General features: G+C 41.8%; 1 protein-coding gene across 2 annotated transcripts in view; it reads right to left on the bottom strand.

Annotated features, from left to right (window-relative positions):
* Positions 1-4,130: 4,130 nt before the first annotated feature.
* Positions 4,131-26,385, bottom strand: part of ARID5B (AT-rich interaction domain 5B) — a 116,510-nt gene continuing 94,255 nt past the window's right edge. For both annotated transcript variants that reach the window (XM_054382507.1, XM_054382506.1), the window contains 3 exons: positions 22,717-22,814; positions 10,223-10,421; positions 4,131-6,281 (listed from right to left, as the gene is read on the bottom strand). In XM_054382507.1, the coding sequence (XP_054238482.1) occupies positions 4,131-6,281; positions 10,223-10,421; positions 22,717-22,814 (2,448 nt within the window). The remainder of the gene's footprint in view (positions 6,282-10,222; positions 10,422-22,716; positions 22,815-26,385) is intronic.

Below are 26,385 nucleotides of genomic sequence, written 5' to 3'. Positions count from 1 at the left end.
ATAGCCAAGCTGGGAAGAACAGGGGGCGATTTTCAGATCCCAGATCAAGCCTGCAGTGCTGGTGGGAAAAAACCCTGCTCTGAGATGCAAACAGAGCAAATACGCTACTGGAGCCACTGGCTGAGCATGGATGTTATCCCCTTAAAGGCTATTCCTACAGTCAGCTTGACCATGGCCATGCTTTAATGAGAGCACCCTGTCAAAATAGAGGGGCTCTGACTGAAGATCTTGTCTCTTCCTCCTCTAGGCAATGGCAAACCTCCATTTCTTTAATCTAATAATTTGCAGGAGAAGATATTTTCTCTAGAAAAGCCAATATAAGAGGGCTGAAAGGTCGGATGGGATAATATGTAATCCACTGTGATAAGGACTGTTTACAGAATTATTAATCAAACACAAAAGGGAACAGATAGTAACATTTTTTATTAAATATTACAGTGGATCAAAAAGTACAAAATATCTTTTGCCTGCTATGTGATTGGGAAACTATTGGCACATAATACAGTATCAAAAGCATTAATAAGTACAATTTGGAAAACATACAAAAATCGACTGTTTATAGTTGGCTCAGCTTTATTTCTGGTAGTGTTTAAACTAACACAAAGGTTACTCAATAACCTTTTAAATGGGAAACTATATAATATTACTGGGCCATTTTTATATATACAAATCATCACCTTACAGAGCATATAGGCTACATAACTTGAATCACAAAAAGTATACAATATTTACAACAAAAGAAAGTTAAAAAAGTATAAACAGCTAGTAGATTATGCTGCCATTATTAGAACATATTTAAAACTGTGGGGCTGGGGGGAGAGGAGGGGCGGAGGAAGAGAACGAATGCGAATGAAATACCCACCAGGTGTACAGCAAACACTGCAGGAAGTGCTCAGGGGAGCACAACTAACACTGCCTGCCTCACACCAGTGCAACAAGTCTCATAGCTCATTAAAATCATCATAACTGCAAAGCCAGACCAGACGTGACCTTGCTGACCACTGCAAAGGACAGGACTGGGTGGCGAGTATTGCACCAGCAGTGCACCAGCAGTGGTGTGGCAGAGGTGCTGGTGGAGGCAGGTGCCGTGCTCACCTCCCATGCCAGCTCCAGGGACTGCCCAGCCGATTTCTCTGCAGCTGGGACAAACTACTTCCCTGGCACGACACACCAGGCAAACTTCTCAGGCCAGGCCAGCGTGCAGCCAAGACAGACCTGCTGCAAAATGCTGGCTTGTTCCCGTCCCACTTTGCTAGGGTTATGGATTTTACTAGGAGTCAGATCTGACTCCCCATGCCTTCTGAGAAGTCAGGCTCAGTGTGTGGCCAGAAGCTACAGGCGAGCTGTTTGCTGCCGAGCCTTCTCCTTTGAATCTCACAACCTTTAGCATCCCTAATGAATCCTGGACATAGTGCGTTTGAATTGCAACATTTCTTGGAACTGGCTCCTGGTAAATAGATTTATGACTCTATTGCCAATTAGATTCCACAGTTTCCTTTACCAACCTACCAATAACAATGGTTTGATTGCACAAAGAAAGGCTTGTGCAATTTCATTCAATAATAAGGCCCCTTGAACTCAAACAATGCAAACAAAGCCCAAGACATTAAAAAAAAAAAAAAAAAAAAAAGGACTTTTCAGCTAATGGAGAATTCAATAGTCTTTTGAAAGATTTCCAAGAATTCTCTTAAGAGTTTTCAAACAAATAATGCAGCGCTTCTGCTGGGAGTTTATACTACCATTCCTTTTCCTTTGCCCTGATGTTTTGCCCAGTATATTACGACCTTCCCCAGCCAGCAGCAGTGCATCTCTTTGTGAGGGTGGTGAGGAGCCTTCCTCCCCTCTCCCTGTCCTCCAGCCCCACACTGCCTCAGCATGGCTCCACACAGCCTACCATGGAACTCCAACAGGATGTAACCAAAAGGGAAATTGGACACTTAGCATAAACAAATGCACAACTCCAGGACACACAACTAAACCGAAACGAGGAAGAGAAGCATTTGCTTTACCAAACACACAAGCTTCTGTTTGCATTTGCTGTAGAGTTTTATATTCTCTCCCCTTCCCCCTGCCCTCCTCCTCTCCATCCTCAAACCCCTGATTCTCAGGTGATTCAGATCTAGTGCAACTTTACTAGAAATGTCCTCCACACTGTGAACTCTGCCCAGAGGAGCTTGCAGTTCATTTTCCTGTATTATTTGTGGAGCAGCAGGATGCCCTGCACTGGCACATCCATGTTCTAAGTTCTACTAGTCTGTTTATTGATCAATTAAATATAGTTTTACCACAGGAGTATAAAGTATTTAATTGAAGAAGCTGGATCTTTAACAGTAGATGAGTATATTATTCTGGTTTCCACCTTTGGATATTAAGTATGATATATTATATATTGTATTTGGCTTCATATCACGGGAAAAATTTAATGACATGCCTAGCATGCAAAGTGTTCCTTAGTAGTTTCCATTTTTCTTTTTGTATCGACTATGCTGTCTCTGAACAGTAACTGAGATGGTCCTGAATCACAACTGATGTTCACATTGTAAAAAGCCTCCAAGTCACACTTTGCTTTATTGACGTTTATGCTCAGCTGCGTCGTGGTGATGTCCTGCAAAGTGAATATACATCCATAGGGAAGCTCTTTCATAAGGAAAACCCAGCCCCTCCATGCCCAGGCTTTGCTCCTGCAAAAGGATGCCCAGGAAGCAGCTGAGATCACTGTGGGGGTGTGGAAGGACCATCCCAACCACTGAACACAACCCCCAACCCATCCTACCAAGCCTTGCCCATGCATGTGGGCACAGGACCTGTAAGACCCTGATCCAAATCCACACTGGCTCCTGTCCTAATTTCTGAAATTCTCAACATTCTAACAAACCTCAATTCCGTTTTCGGAACTCCTTTGTCATCCAGCAGCCTATGCCAGGTAGGTTTTGTTTTCTAGACTGTTTCTCTGGTAGGCAGGAGGGTTTCACAGCCTAGGTAAAGTGAAGTACAATGCTTGACAAATTCACAGACCACAATACAGGAAAGCAAAGCTCGGCGGGAGGGGAGAAGTGCGTAAGAGCCATCGCAACAACCAGAGGAGGGTGAGAGGTGCTCAGCACCCTGTAGGGGTGGATTGAGGGAAAAGGATTCTTGTTTTCATCCTTGCACAATAACATCACCTACAGTATGTATAACCATCAAGATTAAAATTAAATCAGTTGCTTCACTTTGTAAACAGTAAACGTTACCACAAAACCAAAACACTGCTCAAAAGTATAAAGAAACTGCAAAAATGACAAATATGTAAAAAAAAAAAAATTAGGACAGCCACAGCCTTTAAAAAAAGTTGCAGATAAAATGATACTGTTTAATTAAAAAAAAAAAAAGAAAAAAGAAACACAAAACAAATAAAGAAAAACAAACATAAAGAGCACAGAATATACTGGACAAACAAAACTATATAAATTACTGTGACCGAATGTGACACCGGTAGTTTGCGAAGTGGATATGTACAGTCAAATTAAACAGTGTTTACCCTTCTGTTCTAATAGTGTTAAAATGAAAAACCTATTGCCGTTTTACTATACATTGCATTGATTTAATCTTTAAAAGTCAGGAAAAGTTACCCAAAAAGCACATCCACTGATTGTATGGATTCTTGGCCTGCTTCTCCCTTCCAGGTTCAACTCGAGACCTCGACTCATTCGCAATAACGCAGGGCCCCTGGTCCTCAGCTCAGTGAAGGGCAAATGCAGCCCCCACCTGGGATTTCAGTGAGCACTGGACAGGGCCTGAATTTCCACGGCTCCCTTTGAACATTTGCTCTTACCATACACAAGTCCTTTCAGAAAACACATATGCAAAATCCAAGGATTTTTTTCTTTTTTTTTTTTTCTTCCATTTTTTTTTTGTTGGTTGGGTTTTGGGGTTTTTTTGCAGGGGCAGGGATAAGGGGTGAGGGTGCTGATGTGGGAGCCAGAATTAAAGAAGCAGTCCCATCTCCAAATTCTGAAGTGCTCTTCTAGGCGGGATATGACTGCGTCCTGGCTGACAAAACTGCAGAGTGCTACATCTGCGAGACATCATCATCGGGGGAGGAATGTCACTAACTTCTCCTCAGACCTTTTTTTTCTGAGCGAGGGGGTTTACAGTTTTGTGCTGGGATGTACAGAGGATAGCTGGGAAGGTGGGAACGCAGCTTGAGGGTTTATAGCAGCTAAAGGATAAATGCTGTTATGCAAAAGGTCACCGTAGGAACTTCCTACAGGTGTTGTTGCAGCTAAGTGTCTGTACAGTTGCTGAGAATTTGCAGGGGATGTGAGGAATTGTCTCTGCACCATAAAGGAGTGAAGAGCCAATGGCTGCATTAGTGGGGAGAGCACGGTCTGATTTTTCAAGTACTGCAGGGGATGAGAATACCCAGGTGGCAGGCGACTGTTCAGCCCTGTGCACAGGCTTCCTGGGTACAAGCCTGGGAAGATGGGGCCTGAAAGGGGAAATTTGTGGCTTTCTAGCATGCTGCCAGAATGGGGGCCATGCACTGGCTTGCTGCCTTCTCCCTCTGGGTCGAGAACCTTGTCTTTTGCCGAGGTCTCCTTTGGTAAGTGCATAGGAGAGACAGCTCGGATCTTTTTTTCAGAAATAACTTTGTCCAAATCCTCCAGGCTCCGTTTCAAGGGCCGGGCAGCCCCCACGTTTTGAGGGCTCGTTCTGCGGCCGATTATAGGATGCACCATCCCCTCCATCTTCCTCAGATTCTCCAGCCTCTGGGCCTGCTGCTTCCCAGATCTGTGGAGTAACTCACTGTGTTTTTTTGGAGCCGTCATGGCCATGGGGGACACACGGCAGGCTTTGGGGTTACAATCTAGGCTCACTGCTGGGCTGCTTGCAGCTTGGAATAGGGAGATGCCTTTGCTTTCTTGCTGGACCATGGATGAATGAGGGAGGCTGGAGCCTGGAGCCTTTGCAGTCTGTTTGTGTATGCTCTTTGGAAGACTCAAATCTGTTGGCTGATCATCTGAAGAGGCCTCCACCGCTGCCTTTTTTTCTTGCGGATGCAATGATGGGCAATAATTTAAACTTCGTTTTTCTTGGTGTTTGTGTTGAGTAAAATTAGAAGTATTTTCAGATTCTCTGAACATGTCCCGGGGGAGGTACTTTGATGTCTGTTCATTATTAAGGTGGTGTTCTGTGTGCCTATAAAGGCTGTGCAGATGAGGTGATGAATAAAAATCTGCCAAGAAAGTGGGCACATGGGAGTGTTGCAGTGCCCTTTTCTCACTCATTTTATCTTTGCAGTCCTGGATATCCATCTTCGGTACATATGAATCGGCAAGAGAACTGAGGTGATGTTTGGAAAAATCACAGCGCTGAAGATCCGGTTTACTTAGCATGTCATGTTTAAAAATGTTGTTAATTGATTTCCTTTCTTCCTTGGTTTTAAAACTCTGCACGTGTTGTATGACTGAGGGCCTATTGATTGCTACAGGATCAGAATTAGGGGCATGGGGACCTTGCGATATGCCTGAGGACAGTTCATCTCTGCTGTTCAGTTTCTTTTTGCTTATCAAAGGTGGAGGAGAACCGTAAGGATAGCTACACGATAGGGCTGCCCCGCTGACCTGCGACAGCAGCTTCTTCTTTGCCAGGGGTGACATGATGCCTGGATTACCCTTTGAGTAGAGCAGTGGTGTATAACCAAAAGTGGAGTCATCATTCAGGGACCCGGGCAGCTCCTTCTCCTTGAACATGTCGAAGTTCTGGACTACCAGTACTTTGGGTGTTTGCTTTAGTGCGTTGTGGATATCTTCGTTTCCCAGCTGGTCCACTTTGACTGTGCAGTTTGCGATGTAATCAGCCATCTCTGGCAATTTGTCATCTTCTGTGTCGCTCTGAGGGGGCAGCTGAACCGGGAAAGCCGTGAAGGGCATTTCTGAAGGTTCACTTTCTATGCTGTCATTAAAAGCTTTATGTAGTCTCAGTTCAGCCTTTGTATCTTCGAGGTCATCTGCTGGGGAGTGTAATCGTTTTGTGATGGTGGTATCCAGCACCGTGTCTTCTTCTGGGGACACAGATATACTTGAGAAAGAGGATGAGTGCTGAACTTCCTCTTTGGTTTTCTCGCTGCTCGTGCTGTTTTCTGCCAGGTCTGTCTTTTCCAGAGGCACTGTCTGAGATGTATCTGGTGGAAGAGCTGGAGGGCCTTGTACAGGTAGTTTCATCTCTCCCACTGTAGGATGCTCGGGAATATTTTTATGGTCTGCTGACTCTTGATCCTTTTCTTGTTCTGATGATATCTAATAAAAAGATTCAACAAACAGCAGTGAGAATGCAGTGCCTTTCGGCAGACTGTTCATAAGAATATACACAGTACACCATCACCTGCTTCTAGAGAAGTACTTCTCAATCACCTTGCTGTATCACGAAGGCTCTAACACCAGGTATTGGACTCAAATAAAGAGATGTACCTCCTGGAAATACGAAAAATACACCATCCCTGCCAAGGTCACAAAAAAGCATTTCAAAACAGCACATGCTTGTAACCTGATGAGAAGCACTGATGCCTCAACCAGACAGTGGTAAGAATGCAGTGCCTTTTGGCAGACTGTTCGTAAGAGTGTACATGGTACACCATTGCCTGCTTCTAGAGACTATACTTTTTAAAAATTAATTAAGCAAATGCAGGGGAGCATACTTCTTAACACAAATGATAAGGCTGTAGCAATTTTTTCTGCTAGCCAACTTCACCTACAACAACAACATGATTCCAATATTTTTTCTTACATAAAGTCTCTCCACTGTAGCTATCTTAAAATTCAGCGATCACAGAAGAGATCATTCACACTCAGTTCTACATTAAAGTGTGAAAATCATAGAAACGGCATACTAGGAATCCCTATTGTAGGCAGCAAATCACTGCCACAGCTTAACTAGGACACACATTTTTTTATTAAAGGATTAAAATGAAGTTGTCAACATTCAGTAAGTGTGTGTGCCTGCTATTACAAACATGGCTTTTATGCGATATCGTCAGCGGGCCCGCAGCTCTTTCTGCTCACCCATTAATAAAGCCTGTGTGCACAATTCACACTATTCATCCCATTATGTAGCTGGCTGAACTGTGACCCACAGAGGTCACCAGAGCGCCCCATCTGTGATCCAGCTGACTGACAGCCCTTTTCAAAACCGCTGTCACTCTCCTCTGACATGTCGTGGTAGAAGACAGTCATAAAACAGCAGCATTGTGTGAGTCCTTTATTATTATTGTTTTCTTTCTTTCTTCGTTGTAAAGATAAGACGCATCAAGAAAGTTATTATCTAAATGCTGCTTTATGGTCTGGCATAGGAGTGGGGGATTGGAGAAGGTCCTAATGAATCCAGCCCTCTCAGAGATTTATTTCTTCACAGCCGCTTTTAAATATTCCTGTCTGTTTGGCTGGCCTATTAGTTACAGTGTCTGTTAGTCGTCCTAACTTCTTCTTTTTAAACTCATAGATGCCTTTTGCAGCCAAAATACCATCATTAGGTCCTTTACAAAGTACCATTGCTCGTCTCTTGAGCTTATAAAATTACAGGAAAATACCAGACAGATGAGCAAAGAAAGGAGGATAAAAAAAAAAAGGAGAAATCATATTTAATAACTGTACATTCTTCTCTTTGTTTCTGTTAAGCAACACTTTGATTGAAGTTTCAGCTATTGTGAGGAAATGTGCAGTCTAAGGCTAATAGCATTTTGTCTGGTATCTCATTATATTGACAATGTCATTGTGACAGTGGGAAAACAGTGAAGAGCACAAAAGCAAATGCTATCCTAATAAATTAAAGTTATATTCTCTCCCTGCATACTTACAGTGTATTAGTTGGACATGCAATTGAGAGGACCACACATTTGTAACTTGATTATGCTTTTAGAGCTCACAGCTACAGCCAGCTTCTGGGCCACATGCAGAAATGGTTAAAGCAATAGCTTGATTGGAACCATGCATATATATGTGGTTATAGAAGCTTCCAGGCACCACCACTGCTGTGCCTGGATGAGGACTGCACCCAAATATGGAGCCTGAAACAGCGCTCCACTGCTATGGGACAGCTGGGGAGAGTGGGACATATAACGCTCTGCCTGGCTCCAGCAGAACTGGACTTTGCTCCAGCCAAAGAAGCTGGACATCTCCTTTCTGCTGGTCCTGTAAGGCAGTGCATTGATGAGCTCAGCAGATTGGCACCTGCTCTGGGTGGAAGCATCTGCCCCTGCAGGCTCCTTTGCTGCTTGGGCTTCATGTAACCACCTACTGGTACAGCGACCTTCTAAGGCTGAGGTCCTTAATTGACCACACTGTTTAGACAGGAGCAGGACAAATCTGCCACCCCCATCAGGGAGGAGACATTAATTCTGCTATAAAAGGTACCATTTTAGAATAGGAAATTGCTGTAATTGTACATTTTTATGGTCTTGTCTAGGCTCCCTACATTTCCGATAAGCGCAGCTTAAGAACTCTTCCTTCAAACCACACAAAACGCAGTTTTAAGCAGCAGGAAACTTGAGATAGGGAACAACAAAAGCAAGAAAATTCAAAGTTAAGGCTGATGCTCTGTTGCTGACTTGTTACATTGGTGCAGTTACATCGCTAAGCAGTGGTGGTATGGATGTTGTGTAACGTATCTTGATGATTCAAGACCCCTCGATAAATAACCAGGCATGACGGAGTGACAGGGGAAAGGAGCACAAGCCTTCACTTTGCATCTCTTTGCTTTGGGCAATTTGTATTGCAACCAGCCACTGAAGCAGGTTTGTGTGCATGCTCCTCTCTATGTATCTTCCATAAGAAGTGGAGGGGTTTTCCCCCATCAGGGTACCCCGCTTTAAAATTAGTGTGAGAGAAAACAGAAAACCCTCCCCTCTATGTGGAGTGCTTTTAACAGTAGATATTAAAGGTGCTGTTGGTCAAGGCAATTAAAACAAACAAACAAACAAACCAACCAACCATAATTTGGATGTGAGATGAAACTATAAAGAGGTTGTGGGACTCAAAAATGAAAATTCTCTATCAAAACTGGGTACACAAAGCCTCAGAGGTAGACATGTTTACTGGTCCTGCATTGTTTTTTATTTTAGACAATGAGGAGGAGTATTGTTGGTAGCTGACTCAATACCGATTTCCAAACTGGTTTAGAAACAGGACTGACAGATGACAATGAAGTCAAAGGAGCAGCCATAGTCTGCCGGGCACATCATGTGTTTCAACATTCTTTAAATACTTACTTCCACTGCAACGCCTTGAAGGCTGCTGTGATCTGGCAGACTGAGGAAAAGCAACATCTTGTGTAGGGGTTGTGTGTGAGGAGCATCACCGCCTCGTTCACACAGGGTGCAAGCAGGGCACAGGAGAGAGTGGGCAGGATGTGTGAAAGAAAGTGCGTAAGTAACACCGGAGCAAAAACCCCATTGATTTTGTATCATTTAGCAACACATGAAATTTACCCTTATTTGCAGACCAATATGAGTTCTACTGCTCTGCTTTACTCTGGGTGGTGAACAGAAAATCTCTTCAGTGAGGGCTGTCTTATGTCTGCAGGTAACATGGCTCTTTTTGGAAGCTGGGGCCTGCCACATAAAGCAGGTGACAGAATAGGAATCTATCTCAGCTGAAAACCATCTGTGGTATGTGAGAGGGAAGTTGGTCTCAATTAGCGCTAAGAAGTTGGTTCTCTCAACATCTGACCTTTTAGTCCATGGAGAAATTTAGTATAATGCAGTAAGAATCCTGGGGAGTGTTACATTTTTTGATAGACATGCATACATCTGTGAGCACAGAAGGGCTGATCCAGAGGTTACCCATTACAAAAATCAACTGTGTTCAACAGTTACCACAGCATTATCAGCAGTATTAGAGGTTCCCGCACCCTGTACTTAGATTGGGAAATAACTGTGGTAGCTGTGTGGTTTCCTTTTGGCAGCTGCTGATCTTTTAGTGGTGACCACTGTGTAATACAATGAGCAGAAATGGTACTTGTTACATACAGTGCTTGGTTTTCTGCCATCACTGCTACGCAGTATGGAACTAACTGGTTGCTGTATGTAGCCCAGCAAAATCCCAACACAGTACCACAACTGAATTGCCATGGCAAACTCAACTGGTTGGAATTCTCCGGTTTAAGTAGTGTATTTTATCATTGGATTTTGTATGATTAAAGCCGTTCATTTTTAATTGAAAAGTTGAAAAGAAGAAAGGCAACCAACCTCAGATGCATCTTGGGGTTTCTGTGCATTATCTTTTTCCTTCTTGCTCTTTTGGTTTTCATTTTTGATGCGTTTTGTTCCAGACACTTTTGTTTTTGCTTCACTCTCCTGGGAACTGTTATCCTGTTTTCGAGGTTTCACTGGAGGTAGTGGCTTATCTTCCTCTCCTTTAATAAATCTTTCATATGGCAGGATTAATCTAGGGGATTAAGGAACAAATAATTGATCAGGTTTCGCCATTCTAGCAAAGAACAAAATGTATCTACTACAAACAGTTTACTTAATAAATCCATTCTCTTCCCTGCCATAAAAGCAACAGTGTAAACTCTACATCTATAAGGCCAAGTATGATAAATCGATTTATTTGGCAAGATTATCAGGTGGCATAAATTCAGTGAAGTTTGAGTTGGTGTGGATCAGTAACACTGCGGTGATTTGTGTGGCTACATCAATTTGTACCAGATGAGGATATGAGCCACTATTTTTTAGACTGATTTAAGAAAAGAAAATACACCATTTATTTTTATTTTCTGTCCCTGCCCTTAAAAACATGCAGGAAACTCCAGGAAAACACCTACAAAGCCACAGCCATCTTGGTAACAGCTACACAATTTCCAGGCTGGTGGTTCCCCTGAGAGCAAGGGTGAGTGCCAGGGTCTTGGCAGAAGATGAGAACAGGGCTGCAGGAAAACACAGTAGTGGGCATAGCACCCGGCACACTGCACTGGCACCAGTCCATCACCAGCCTGGCAACACACCCATACCAGGACAGTCCCCACACTCCCTGCCTTTGCTAGTGAGGCTTTTTTAAAAGAAGAAGGAGAGAGAAGAGGTAAAAGTGAGGGAATTCTTCACTGTGGAAGTGTCCTCTACAAAGCACACAAAATCACTTTAAGAAAGCGAGAAAAAAATACAAAAAATATCCTCCCCTGCACACGCTGAGTTTTAATCTATCTGCTTTCCCTTTGCAGTTCTTGAGCTGAAAGGAAAAATAACTGATATAATTAAAAGGGATGGATTGCATTACAATCTCAGTTTCAACTTCAGTGATTAAAGTTTTTATCATGCATTTGGTATGATTAATGACTCACTGTGGGATTAATACTTTAAAAATATGAACTTTAATACAGTAAACATAATTTGTTTTGGTTTTTTTTAGAAAAAAGACAAGTTGACTCTATGAAGAAAATGTACTTTGCTTATAAACAACATAAATCTGTTCAAATACCAGGAATCTTTAATTATCTTTAATCTAAGACTCCAAGGCAGAAACCTCTTTGGTTCAGATATTCGTTTGTTATCCCAGAATCAGTTCCTAAGCATGCAATTTTGATTTACATACTTAGATGTTCAAACACAGTTTGGGCTTAAGAGAGCAGAAATTAGATTGCTCGTGATCATAATATTTTACATTTTAATAAAATACAACATAAATTATGTTAAAATATAAACCTAATTTATGCTATATTAGAAACAAAATTCATTAACTGAGCATGCTCTGACATGGTATGTGCAAAGAGGCATGAATAATACTTTCTAGCCCTGAATTTGGCAGGGCTCCAGTAATGAAGCTAAGCAGAGCCCACAGGGAATATTCATCTTCAGATCCCATTACAAACTGAGTTTAAACATGTTACAGCTGCTAAAACTGGAAACTGCTCCCTCTATGCAAACTTAGCAAAATAATACGTAGCTGCCAAATACCTGCTTCCCACTGTAATATTACAGTTAATGTTTATATAATAAAAAGCATAACTAAGCAGAATAAGAAAAAAATAATCTTGTTCATACTTGAGGCTGCTGCACTTCACTCGCAAAGCTCAAATATTGGTGAAAACACTGAATTCCTCCCCGCACTGCACAAAGCGCTTTAGACTTCACTAGAGGCAAGGTTGGGTTTCACACAGGGTAACGTTGAGGCTGCTCTGCCATGTGTTAAATATTTAAAATCGCTTTTAATAAAAACACGTTTTATTACAATAATTGTTAGCACTGTGAGGGGAGTGTTTGACTTTGTTTTGTTTCCATGGGAACACATCATCCATTAAAAATCTACATATTCCATCCGTAAAGGTCTCAGACGCTGTCCCACAGCCCACGGGAGACAGAGACACTCTCCTGACCCACCAGTGGGCCCTCCCATTAAAGATGCCACGTGATTAACCCTGTGGCTACAGCCAGGACGGGAGCAAGGCCTGGGCCAACATGATTAATCACTGCTCGCGTGCTCTCCACCAAGCCTTGTAGGGTAACGTGGGACACAAACACCTCCTCCTCCTGCTGCACCTCACCAGAACTCATTAGCTTTGCGCTAATTAGTAACCGTGGCTTAAATTTCCTTTTCTGATCTTAAGGGTTCATGTGGGAGTACAAGCTTTTCAGTTTAGTTATTTTTCACTGAGCTCAGCAGTTGGCAGGCCGACAGCAGTAAAAATACATTTCACATAGCCAGTCAAAGGCCTGGAAGCCAGCGGCAGGAAATCTGGAATTAAATGTTTTGTGTATCGGGGAGGCGGCATGACTAAGGTAAAACTGAATCAAAACACAGGGATGGCTTGTTCTAGGATTTTCCCCTCCTCATTTGAAATGAGGGCCAGCAGGCTGCTGTTCCCTGCTGCAGCCACTGAGGTAGCTTTTGGGGGCTACGGGGAGCAGCTGGAGAAGAGCTGGGCAGGACTGTGGGCTGTAAGACCCCAGGGAGCAGCACGGAGGCGAGCCACACCAACAATTGCCGCTCCACGTAGAGATTTCCGACGGTTGCAATTTTCACTGAATGTTTTTTCAGTTATCCTGTCATGGTACAAGACAATTACCCACAGGATATGATCTTATCATTTGATTATTAGAAGTTTTTATAGTGCAGGAGTAATAAAGCTCATACAGCTCTCAGAACATGTAAGCAGCCAGCTCACATGCCATGAAAGCAGACGGCTTAGCCAATTTAAGGTCAATATTGCCCAACATTGGAAGAATGCAATCTGCTGTTAGCCAAATAGTTTAGCAGAATGCGACATGTCTAAAACCAGCACGAGGTGGTTTTCTTTTTTTTGGTCAAACATTTGCAGCATAGGTAAGATTTAATCAATCTTTGTGCAAGGAGAGGTAAAGGCAATGTCCGAAAACAGGGAGCCAAATACCTTGAATGTGCCATATTTTGGAAACAAGAACTACGTTTTCAGTGACTTTGAACTGTGTCTGTTTTTCACAGTGGGGAGAAGTATCAAAGTATTCTTAAAAAAAGGAAAAGAGGGGGAATATTTTGTGGTCTGAAGAATATTTACTTGTAAAGCCTACAAGGAGTCCAAATAAAAGGGTCTTTATCACGATCAAGTTCCCAATATTAAGACTAATAAAATGTATTATTTATAAGTCAATTAACATAAATAGAATATGTAAGCACTACCGTACTAAAAAAATCTTTCCACAGGCAGCAGATTTTTAGCAGCATGAGGTTTTTTTTTTTCCCCTGGAATAATACAAGAATAACATTTTCCAGCCAAGAGCAGAAACAGTAGGGGAGTCTTTGCTATCACAGGGCTTCTTATTAAATTCAGTCATTGTGAAAAGCCAGTCTTTTTTTTTTTTGTTTTTTTTAAATAAAGCCAACTTAAAATCAATACAAGTTAGATTAACAAATCAGTACTATTCTAATCCTGATTTATTATGATCGGCAATATTAAGTTTAATCACGTATAAACTGCTACTCAAAAAAAGATTTTGCTTTACTAAGTCCTGAATTAAATAATGGTGCGGAGTGTACTGAGTTTTTAGATCTACATCATCCGATATTATGAAAAATTCAATGTACTTCTCTGCAGCAGATGTCAGAGGTCAGCAAATCTATTACAGTAATGTAAGTAATCTGGCTTTCTGCCAGCCTTTTTAAAAAAAAACACTGAAGCAGATAATTTTATATTTACAAATTCTAAAATCCTCCAGGGACTGAATCTCCTTCCCCACAAAAAGCAGAAACTTCACATTAGAGAAATGTATTTCACAGTATATCAAACATGTCTTCATCATTAGCATTTCATAAAAAGGAGAAAAAAAAAGCCCTTAATCTTTATTAGTCAACATTTGTTTTCCCAGCTACAGAACTAACAATGCAAGATCTCATCTGAGCCAGCAACCAGGACATTTTCAAGTATTGATTATGCAGAATGAATGACATTTTTGGCCCAACTCTGCTTCACAGTACACATAAGAGCACATCTATTTATAGACACGATAAAAAAAGCAGTTACAATAACGCAAAGGATCTGACCAGCCCAGAAAGAGGAAGGAAATGAAATGTTAAGGCTGCCAGTTTCCTCTTTAATTCTCCCCACTGTGTATGGATATGACGGGACTCTTGGGTCAGGGAGGAACCATATGCCCAGGACACACAAGGTGAAGGAGGGAAGGAGGCAGTTCAACACAAACCCTGCAGTATTTTCCATATTGCTAACTTCAGTGCTTATTTTTGTTTTCTATTTGGCATAAAAAAAAAAATATTCTAGCACGTCTCCCATTGACATCATCTTGCTTTCTCAAGGGCTCCATGCCCAACACAAAACTGTGTGCAATGGAGCCTCTCAGCCCCAAGAATAACCTAGGAAGGATTTAAAATACTGAAGGCCATTCCTTAGGAGATGCTGCCCCATTCCCATGCTTGGCCAGAAGGTTAAGAAGGTTGATTGCAATGGGAATGGAAAAAAGATTTAAGTCTGCTCTACCAAATGAATGCAGCAACTGGTTCACCTGTGGAACTCACTGCCAATGGATATCTTGGGCCCAAGGGATTAGTGAGATTATGCAAGGATTAGATGCTAATGTAAATCGTGAGAACATTAAGCTCTTAGAGTTTCAAAAACACTGAAAAGGGACAGGCAATAAATCTCGTGACTGGTAGGAGTTTGGAAAACACTTCCCTCCCGGGCACATTATGCCACACTGGCCCTTGCTCGTTCCTCTGCTGCTGGGGGATGAGATGACCAGTCTCACTGGTTCAACAGGGCAAGCTTCTGGTTCAACAGGGCCTCACAGTAGCTGAGCAGAGCTGCCTGCACTCCTGCAGCCATAGGGTCTGAGTGCAGGGCCAGGACAAGGGGCTACTGAGCTAGGTCAGCTTGGGGCAGCTCCACTGGGTAACCTCAGTGAGAGAAACCCAATTCTTTTTCCCTAGAAAGTCAGTGGCAAAACATTGATTTGTTTTAAGGGACCAGCAGGAATGCCCAAGCTCTGATGCCAATGGAAATCTTGCATTTTCTAACCTGATGCTCTTCAAAAGGGAAAAATCCTGGAGCAACGCTGTGAGCATAACCATGGGAAACCATCTTCAACTGCTGTTGAAGCTACAAGGGAAGGCCAGGAGAAGGAGGCAGCTCTCCTGGGCACCAATGACATTTGCAGCACAGAAGGGAGAAGAGGACTAACCCAAACTCTGAGGTTTCAGCCTGTTTTCCAAACTGGAAATAAAAAATACATTGAGGAAATGTAGCTGCATGGTCCTCAAGTCTGATTTTCCTAGGCCACATTGTAGAATCCATGGGCTGCAAAAGCAAGCCTTTTGTGCAGAACACAATAGCAATAGGTTTATTTGCATTTGTCTGAAGTATAAAACTGGCATATATTTTATCGGCAAAGACAAAATACGTCTGAGTTCAATTTTCTTCCTGAAGAACTTCCCTTCCTTAAAGAAATGGCTCTTTCATTCTTTTATCAACAACCTTCCTCAGAGCCCACTGGGAGCGCTCGTGGGTAATGAGAATTGCTCACTGCTGAAAGGTGGGAACTGCACTGCTGTAAGGGAATTCAAAGACACTTTGTTTTAAGTAAACTGGAAATTAGTGACATTACAAACACAGCTGTTGATTTAGCTGCACAGCCAGGGAAGCCCAAGCTATTCTCAGTCCTATGGCTCAGCAGGGGGAGATGAACAGCCCCATTTTTTTGCCTTTGCTGCAGATTTACTGCATGGGAAAGATTCAAAGGAAGGGTGATGGGGATGGAGTAGCTTCACCAGGTCACCCTACCAGACTTGCTACAAGCTTCTGTTTTGGCCTCAATCACCAGTTCTACACGTAAAAGCAGATGTACTTGTTTTGGTAGGTCCATACAGTCCCTGCAATGCTTGGTCCCTGTGCTCAGGACAAGCTTGACTTTACATGCCACTTTACATTGCCTGTGGGGTGCAGGTCTCCTGGAGGGACTCTAAAATTCTGTCGACCCTCACTGGGAGCTCTGAGCCACATCTCCATTGCACAAAGTTGAACAAAGCAGGGGTAATTTCTGCCATGTTAATATCCCCCATTTCTGCTGGGACAAACTCATGGGTTGAAAGAAGGATGCAGATGGGAAAAAAATTCTCTGTGAGGAAACAGATTATCTGTTTCCATGTACTGGAAGGCAGTGCCATACCGTCCAGCACTCTTACATCCAAGGACTCCTGCTGACTCCAGTGCTGGCCAGTAAGACTCTGAGGCTGAAAGCCCAGACATTTTGAAAAAAATATATGTTCTCAGATGTTTTGAGTGGACAGCTAAGGATCTGCTTTAATGATAAACAATTACATTCCTCTGTCATCTGATACTTTTTAAATTTTGGGGAGGGGGGAAGCTTTCTGAATTTTCAATAGTTCCTTTGTTAAAGCATCTGTTACTCACATAATTGAAAAGATGTTTGTTCAGTGGCATGCTTGAGAGTACAGTTATTTAATCTTAATGATAAAGCCCTGAGGGCAGAAAATCATAACTAGAAACCTCCTGTTATTTATAAAAAAAAAAAGAAAAAAAAGAAAAAAAAAAGCCCAGAAACCACCACCAAAAAAACCCAAACCAAAAACCCAGGAAAAGAGAGAACTGAGACACCTCATCTATCTTCAGGCTTAAATTTGTACTTGATGGAAAACTATTGAGACAATTTGCAACTTGCAAAGTTTTCTGGAAGTCTGGGACTAGCTGAAGTGGAAAGGGGAGGGGGCAGGGAAGTGGTGTGAAGACAAAAATAAAACAGCCAAGTTCATACAACAAGAAAAAACTGCTGCTTGGCAAGGTTGTGGGTGTTTTTTTTTTTTTGTCAAACAAAAAGCTAGCTGTAGTTTACAGCATGACATAACATTTGATTAATTTTTGCCTGAGGATATTTTCACACTTAACAGCGTAAATCAAAACCTTCTATTAATTACAACATGTATTAAAAGATAACCATAAGTATTTTCATATAGATGCTATACTAAGCCGCCTGTTTTTCGTTCCTTTTGAAAGCCTGGCTGTGTTTCCTGCAAAACTCCACTGAAATGCTTACACGCTACCAAAGTTATCCAAATGCTTTAACAAAACCAAACAGTTCTGTGTCATGGAACATGGGGCTCTCTTATGTATTGAATTACGGCATAAAATCCTTGGGGTTGAGAGACGTTACGGCTGTTAAAGGGAAACCATGCAAGGGACTTATTTTGACCTGCCTTGTGTTTCTGATAAATATATAATATACATGTGGGCAACTTAGAAAAATGGGAGAATGGACTCTGAACTGCACAAGACACTGTATCTCCCATGGTTTAGTCCCCTGGTAAGGCACAGATGTCCAGGGCACTCTGCAAGTGCCCAGAGATCACAGAGCCAGAGTAAAACCTTCTGTGTCCAAAGTGTGGGCACGGCCACTTTGCTGGGTTGTGAAGAATCATGACCCACTCTTGGGACCCATCTCACCGGATCTGTGAGGACCAGGGTAGGAGATGCACTGCTGAAGAGCAGGATATAGCCCATAGGATTCTCTGGCTCCATCCCTGCTAGAGACCTCAAGGGAAATGGGCTCCTTGCACCACTCAAAGAGGCCAGGAGGCCTACTGCTCTGTTGGACTGTCCATCTGCCTGTCATTACACCTTTGAACACTGACACATCTGTCCACCAAAGCAGCTGAGGTGTGTTACTGCATGCCATTGTGCACCACAATTCCCTGGCCCTTGCATGTTTGCATGCAGCTTGTGCACAAGGCTTGCTTTAGAGGAAATCAAGATGAATCACAGCCAGACTTGGAAGCTGAAAAAGGCCCCAACAGGCAATTGTTTGTACTTTTGTTTTGTTCAACAGATTTTACTGGAACATTTATATACCTTGCAAAATAGGAGGTTGGGGTTTTTTTTTGTTTGTTTGCCTTTTTTTTTTTTTTTTTAAGAGGAGGGTTGGTGGTGTGTAATAGATATGAAAAAATCCCTGACAACAATGGCGTCAGCACTGCAGAAACACAGCCTATCATTCATGCCAGAAAATTAAAGCTGCGGATCATGTGCTCTGTGTAAAAAACGTGAAAGAAACCTCAAACTCTGCATGTGAAAACCACATCTGCATTATTAGGGGAAGGAGCACTTCGCAGAAAAGTAGCCGTTTCTGAGGGTTTCTTGATAAGCGAAAGAGATGTAGGGTACTGACAAGGGCTGTAAGAGTTTCACAGGAAAGGTTCAGGCTGAATCAGCTACCAACCACACATGCCTCAAGCTTTCTGTGATCATGCAAGGTTAGTGCACTGAAGGAGCACAAATGAAGAAAATAACAACCAAAACAACAATTCGTAAGCTCTGCATGGTCTGAGTCATGAACAGAGCAACAGCCCTACAATGGGAAAACATTAATGCCTTTTATATTGGTAATCATCTGTTACACGAGCAATTAAGTACAGTACTAATGGACTATAGCCAAGAGCCTGGTACTAATATTAAAAACTGACAGAGATGAATAGGTTTGGAAGGAAAACTAGGCTGACAAAGACATTTTTATGAAGTGCTTGGGCCTATTTGGAACAACCCAATCAGAGGCAGGTTCAGACCAGCCATGCCTACAGTGACAATAACACATTCATTGGCATTATGCGATGCCTGCTATGCTTTAAATAAAAACACCCATTGCTTCTACACAACAACCTGCACTTTCATTATTATACTCATTAATAAAACAAAAGTTGTCTAACTAATATACAAATAACACTTACTGAAACACTGGCTGCCTTGCTTTGTTTTAAAATGAAACCAGTTACTGGAAACACAAACTGTGCTAGATGAAAAATGAATCAGTTGATAACACACACAAAATCTTTCCTTCCCTTTTACCAGGCAAACAAAGCAAACACCGCACAGAAGCAGTCTGCCTACCTATAGCACAACATCAACCACCACAACCCCTGCTCCAAACGGGGGGGGGCATGGAGAAGGGAGCAGAGCATTCCCCATAGCCTTTAAATCTTGCTTGCTTTCAGCTTTTGCCACCCTCACAACCACGGGTCTGCAGCTTTTTAGAGGTTATAAGCACCTTTTGGGAAAAACATTTCTAACATTTCTTCCTGGGATTTGCTAGACAGAGGTGATTCTGTTCTCTCCAGGTCTTAGAGTTGTTTGTTTAAAGAAAATTGGTTTGGTCCTCCCCCACCCTTGTTGTTGTTGTTGTGTTTTTTTTTTTTTCTTTTGTGTGTCCTTTTTTCTTTCCCTTAGCTTTGAAGTTGCCTGTGAAACCCTACCTTGCAGAGGGGAACTCGAAGAGGGCACGAAGGTGGAATACCCATAAAATACCTGAATAGGATGTATGTGCCATTCCACTCCTCAATATCCTAAGAAGTCACTGAAAGGTTGATGCCACCAAAGCAGCCCTGACACATTAAATGCTGTGCAAACAGCGAGGAGAAGGGGGAAGATTGGGTTGGATATTAGGAAAAATTTCCTCACTCCAAGGGTTGTGAGGCACTGGAACAGGCTGCCCAAGGAAGTGACGGAGTCACCATCCCTGGAAGCATTTAAAAGATGGGTAGATTTGACACTGAGGGACATGGTTTAGTGGTGGACTTAGCAGTGTTTGGCTTACAGTTGGACTTGATCTTAAAGTCTTTTCTGACCTAAATGATTCTCTGTCATCTTGGAAGAAGCTAGTTAACACAACACCAGTTATAGAGATGAATGGCAAGACTAAGTCAAACAGCAGGCAGGATCAGTGAAGTCAGGGAACTGCCTGTTCTGCCTCCAATATGCTAGGAAAGGCTAGTGGGATTAAAAAAGGAAAAATCATGAGGTTTATTCAGCATTTACTTCCCAGATTAATTCAATTTCCAGTTTAGCTTTACAGCTCACCTTCAAGTCAGTAAATGTATGCATGTCCCGAATCATGAACGTCTGTTCCTGCACTGCAGTTCTAGTTTTAGATTAAATGTCATCTGAGCACTTTGGCTACAAATGAGCATTACATTTACAGGTGCTACCGTTAGAATTACCAGCTGAAACAAACCATGACAATTTAATTTACTTTTTTTCGAAGTCTGAGACTTAATACAACTTTCCTGTGGTGGAAAAAAGGCTAGAAATATCTAGAGATTGGTCCAGTCACCGAGGCTTTTTGTATAGATGTTTTAGTTCTTCAAACCAGACTTGGTAAAGCATTTTTAGATAAGCTCAGGGCTTACCCAAAGATCCTATAAGACTTTTTCTCTAAATGCTGTATTTTGACAGCCAGAGACCTGGAAAGTAGCTGGGTGCATCATATCAGATCTAAGCCAGAACTACACAATATAGACCGGCATCCAAGAGCTCAGATTTGAGCTCTTTGGTGGGCTAAAACCAATCTAACCATAAAGTAGAGTTTTCCTCAGACTGGCTCAAGGCAAAGAGAAGTGTTTTTTGTCAGCCTGGACAGGTTTTTCAGTCTTGAAGGCACCATGAGCCTGCTCAGGTTTTCTAGTGAGTACAACAAGCTTTGTGGCACTTCATAGTATGCCCCTGACTACATCACATGGACGAGTCTCTATGCATTGAAGAGTAGTGGAGTCTGAGGGGTTTGCATGCGAAAAAATAAACCACTAGCATGAAAGCAGAAGAGAGCGACAGGGGTTCATGGAGTATTTGGGAATGGCTCATTTTTCCACAACCACAAGAGACAGTCTCTCGTGACTTGGATTTCAACAGAGCCTGGCGATGCTTGCTCCCTGTGTGACCTAAGCCTGCACAGACCTAGGTCTTGTGTGTACCTGGGTCTCCTCTGTCAAATAAACAATATCATATGAAGCACATCTGGAGAGGGAAGGCCCACACTGCCAGCTTGAAACCCATCAGCTGGCTTGGGTGCAAGGGAAGCCCTGAGATGCTTCGGTTTGTAATGATGAAAAGGAAGAGCCAAATCCCCACAGTCTGGTAAGTCAGTTAATATAATCTCTAACATTTGTCTGTAACACAATGGTGGGGAAAGCCCTGTCTGATGCATACAGAAACTCACTCCATTTCCTCTGCTGCTTGACCTCCAGAGAGCTTCTAACTTTTATAGTGGCATTACATTCAACTTCTTTGTGCACTGATCTTTTTGTTGGAGAAGCCTCCTGTAAATGAGGGTGATCAACCTCCTCCTGCATGAGCAGGGTGACATCTCCCTTAGAGTGGTCAACAGGTAAGGCACTAAGAAGGGGAAGGACTGCCCACTGAGCACAGCTCTGCTGTGCCGCCTTGTGCACATGCGAGTACAATCTCTTTCTGACCCCAGGAAATTAACTTCTTTGTGCCCTGGAACAAGAGACTGGACTTTTCTTTTCTGAGCTTGAAATTGCAAAGTTTTATTAGCATTTGCTTGTTTAAGAAAAAAAAAAAAAAAAGTAACAAAAGCGCCCCCCAGCCTCCAAACAAACAAAAAACCCCACCCATCCACACAAAAAACAACCCAAAAAAACAACCCAAAAAACCCTCAAACAACAATATTAACAAAAAACCCCCCCAAGAACTAAAACCAAACAAAACCCCCAACAACAAAAAACAACACAACCAAAAAACCAAAACCCAAACAAAAACAACAAAACCAAAAACAACAAAGTAAAAAAAAACAAAACCCAAAAAAAAAACAACAAGAGAGCTGTTTATAAAAACCATAACAAACCAAAATAACATTCCAGCTCCAGTCTTTTATTCAATGCATGCTGGCTTCACAAGCCCTGGAAGTTATTATCTACATGGGAAGAGTAAGAAATCAACAGTTCTGACCAGCAACAATGGCTGCAGAGAAAGAGAGTTTGGCAGCAGCTCGCAGGCAGGGAGGAGAGAAGGAATGCAATGAAGAAGAGGAATGCAATGCTCTGCATGACCTACAACATTAACAGCACCCTGCATTGTGGGCCACCCCATTATTTTGATCACAACCACAATTTGCTTAATTGGCATTCCTAAAAAACGACAGAAGACAAGTGTCTGCATCAATTAGCTGTCATTTCTTATTTTTCCTTGAGTACGTTTTGCTCAATTTTTCAGCTTCTTCAGCCAGAAAGCTGTTGTAAAAATTAAGATATGCACCAAAGAAAAATCAGATGCTTGTTTTATTTATACAGTCACTGGAGACACTCTGGTTTAAATAACAGATTATCTGACTAAATTGTGGGGGAAATATTTACTATGTCTTTAAGAACCCTCTCTCTTTTCTAATTCTTTATAAATGGCTTTGAAGGCTCTCTAAATTAATTTTTTCATTATTAAACAAGTATTTCAGATTTGTTATCTTACCTTTCATAATGTCTGCGAGTGCATGTAGCAGCACTTGTGCTTCCAGGGTTACCACCTAATTCATCATAAATATGTTTCCATTGTCGACGGGCTGTTATCTGTAAAAATGGCAATGGAAAATTTAATCTTGCATCTTCACAGATTCTACAGCCTTCGAGTTCACAACAACAAATGCATGTGTGACACTTTCAGAACAGCATGTACTACAAGCACTATAAAAGCCCTCACAGAATATATAGAGTGCACAGAGCTTTGGGTGTCCTTTTTTTGTAAGTTAACACTATGTCTATTTTCTTTCTCTCTAAAATGGAGTGATCTGTCTGATTCATTATCAAGTCACAAGGAATACAAAAGAGAATCTCAATCAATATAGGGCCATTAACCATCAGAAGTTATGCAGACAAATCCCACAGTGAATTATGAAAATGAAGCTCAAACCATACTCAGCACAAATAATGATTACATAGTTATTTTAACTGAATTAGAGAAAATAAATCTGCTGCAAAACCCAAATCCACCACTAAATTCTGTAAATCCACAAAAGCATAGCCTGTAACTTTATATGTTACAAGCTGTTTATTTTTATCCATTTATGTCACTAAAATATACAGATTAAATAGTAATAAAATCTTAACATACTCCAACGTTAATATCTGAGCTATGTACTTTATTGGGCCATGCTGATGAAAACAAACATCTTGGAACATATTGAGTTGCATACCATGTTTCTCCCCCCCCCAACCCCAAAATTAGGATTATACAGAACAACAGATGGAAGACCTGGCAAAAGAATTGTTTCTGAATACTACTTCATTATTTTATATATTCTGCTATATTTAAAACAGGAAGAAAAATAGGAATAGGACAAGAACAACAGATCACCCTCTTCTGCCTGCAGCTCATATAAAAGGGCAGTGGAAAATTGTGGGGGAAATTTGGGGAGAGTTTTGTCATTTTCTGTGGAATGCTGTGGATTTTAATATATTCAGCCCTGGAGGCTTCTTCAGCATTACCCACAGAGCAGTCAATGGCGTTTACTGAGTTGCTAAAGGCAGCAACCAGAAGAAAACAAATATTACAACCTGCAATCTGAAGCCTGTAATTTTAATCTAAACAAGAGCAGATAGCTACTATCATTAAATATTACAGGGTAAGAGGTGTTTCTTTTTTGTTCAATATACAAGGAAAATCTTTCATTTGCAGAAATTATCCTCTAAAGCCAAAAAGCATGGCTGGAGACTTATCATTTGATAAGTCATTAAAATTTCTTCTAGTTTATTCACACAATTCACCTCAGAACTCAGCAGCCTCTCCAACTCACCATTTGCATCTGCACATAGTTTGCACCTACGGATACTTGGGAAAGGAAAAAAGTGTTTTATCTCAAATACTATTTAAAGCAAAACTGACTGATGGCATCCACTACTTTTATTTTCTGCCATCTGTAATCAGCCCAAAGACCACAGGCACACGAGAGAGACTGCAATTCAAGGACAAGTTCTACATGAACTAATTATTTAAATACAAATCAAACACTCATCTCACTTTAAGTCTCTTTTGTTTAAATTCCTATGCTTTCTCTTATGCAGGCTACCCACACTTCTACGTATTATTATTGCTAAAGAGTTTGAAGAACTGAAGTCCTAATGAACCATAAAGAACATCACCTCCTGAGAACAGAAACAGATGCTCCTTCTTCAACCTGAAAGGTCAAAAAAATGTTGGGTAAGTATCCTGCTGTGGAGCAATGACTGGATGGGAAGCTACCTCTGGTCCTGTCTTCTACACCTATTCCACTCATCCTAAAGAGAGGCAAAGGACGAAGGCATGGCCAGACAGCCCTTGCTTTCTGGTAGCTCCCCAAAACCACAGATGCCCTGAGGACTGCTGCAAGTGTCTTATATTAAGTCAAGTCTCTGGCAGCTTCACGAACTAGGGGAACAAAGATACACAAAGCCAGCCTGTGCTCTGGCCCTCTGGCAAGAGCAGCCTGGCTGGCTTGTAAGGCTGTGGGCCAGGACCTGATACTTTGGCTAAGCACAGTGACGCTGTAGAGAAGCTATAAATGAAAGCAAAGGATTAGTCAGCAAGAGGACTACTGCAAGGCCCCATTTTAAACATCCCAATGTGACTGAGAAGTATGGTCTCCATTTTCAAAAAGAAAACGTTAACCTTAAGAACCCAAGAACACAAGTAAACAATCAGCTTTAAAGGGGAAAAGGGATCCCTCTGAAATTCCTGGATCATTTTTGGTGTCTCTTTCCTCTATGCTACTTAGAATAATAATAGTTATAAAAACATTTGCCCAGCTTTATCCAACACTGCCTCTGCAAGAGACCAGAACTCCTTGGCAATTAGCACAGCTGTGCCCTCCCACACGCAGGACTCAGTTTAAATTTGACATTCCCTGGAACGACTGTTATTCTAACAAAGCCTGGGGTTGAGTTTTCCCCTGCTCTGGAAAGTTTAGTTTTTTATGCTTAATAAACTTCAAAGGACTAAAGTAACTGATAAATTACATCCTTAAACAATCTGAACAAAATGCTGCACTGTAGAAGCTTCAGAGTTGCCATGCAGAGCAGTGCTGTTCAAGTTGAATGCTCAACCTGGCCATGTCCTAATCCAGGACTGTGTCCATTTCTTATTCATGCTCCTCTCAGCCAACTCAATGACTAGGAACTTCCTGAGGAGCCAGGAAAGGGCAGTGCTGGGCAATGCTTTGCTTATGGTTGCTGTTCCTACCAAAAATGTCTGTCTTGGCTGCAAGTTTTAAGATTGAAAGAGGTTCATATCTGCTCCTGAATAGTAACATATTCATGACCAGGAACAGAAAGCTAGATAACAAAAGGTATGAAAATTGTAAAATATTTTAGCTGTCTGGGCAGGCAATTAATTCCCCATAAATGAATTTCAAGAGAAAGATGTTGGTTTGTTTAAGGGTGTGGAGATATAACGGTGTAAAACAACTAAAACCCTGCGAAAGCTTTAATAAATGTCCTCAGTACTTTCATTTCATACTTTTAATTCAGCTTCAGTTTCCTGATGTAAACTGACCCCCTTCAGTAGAAAACATATAGAAGAGAAAGAAACTTTAGTGCTTTAGTTCTTGTATTTGTTTTTTCCTACTCCCACCAGTATATACACCCCTCCCTGTGCCTACCACATCTCTAAAAGCGTAGGATGCTCGAGGCTTGCCTATTAATCAAAGTAATTGCACAGGCCAGTCTCATCTCTGACAGCTTTCCATTCCAATGCTGGCTTTAGTTTTAAAGTAGTCTTCTGGTTTGCAGACCCATCACACAATTTGCTCCAGCCTGAAGCTCCATAACCCTACAGTTGGGTCCACTGGAAGCCAAGAGCTTTGAAAGCCTCCATTACATCTTTCCCAATCAGCAGAATTTGGAGTTAAAAGCAAGAGACTTATCTGCCCAGGCACCTGCAAGAGATCTCATCTGGTTCCTATAAGCACAGTTAGTACACAACTGGTACTCAGGAACAACCAAAAAAAAAAAAAAAAATCAATGATCTTAATGATCTTATCTACTAAAGGAGAGATTTGTTTATACAAATGCTTTACGCTTTCAATAGTGTCTTCTGCTTTGAGAAATCTGAAGGTCCCAGCTCCCTTCCTTATCAAAGGCTTCTTGCTTATTTCCTGCTGCAAATCTA

Source organism: Indicator indicator, chromosome 7 (assembly GCF_027791375.1).
Source record: "Indicator indicator isolate 239-I01 chromosome 7, UM_Iind_1.1, whole genome shotgun sequence".
Lineage (NCBI taxonomy): Eukaryota > Metazoa > Chordata > Aves > Piciformes > Indicatoridae > Indicator > Indicator indicator.
The sequence above is the reverse complement of the archived record's forward strand: the minus strand, read 5'-3'. Positions and strand labels throughout refer to the sequence as shown.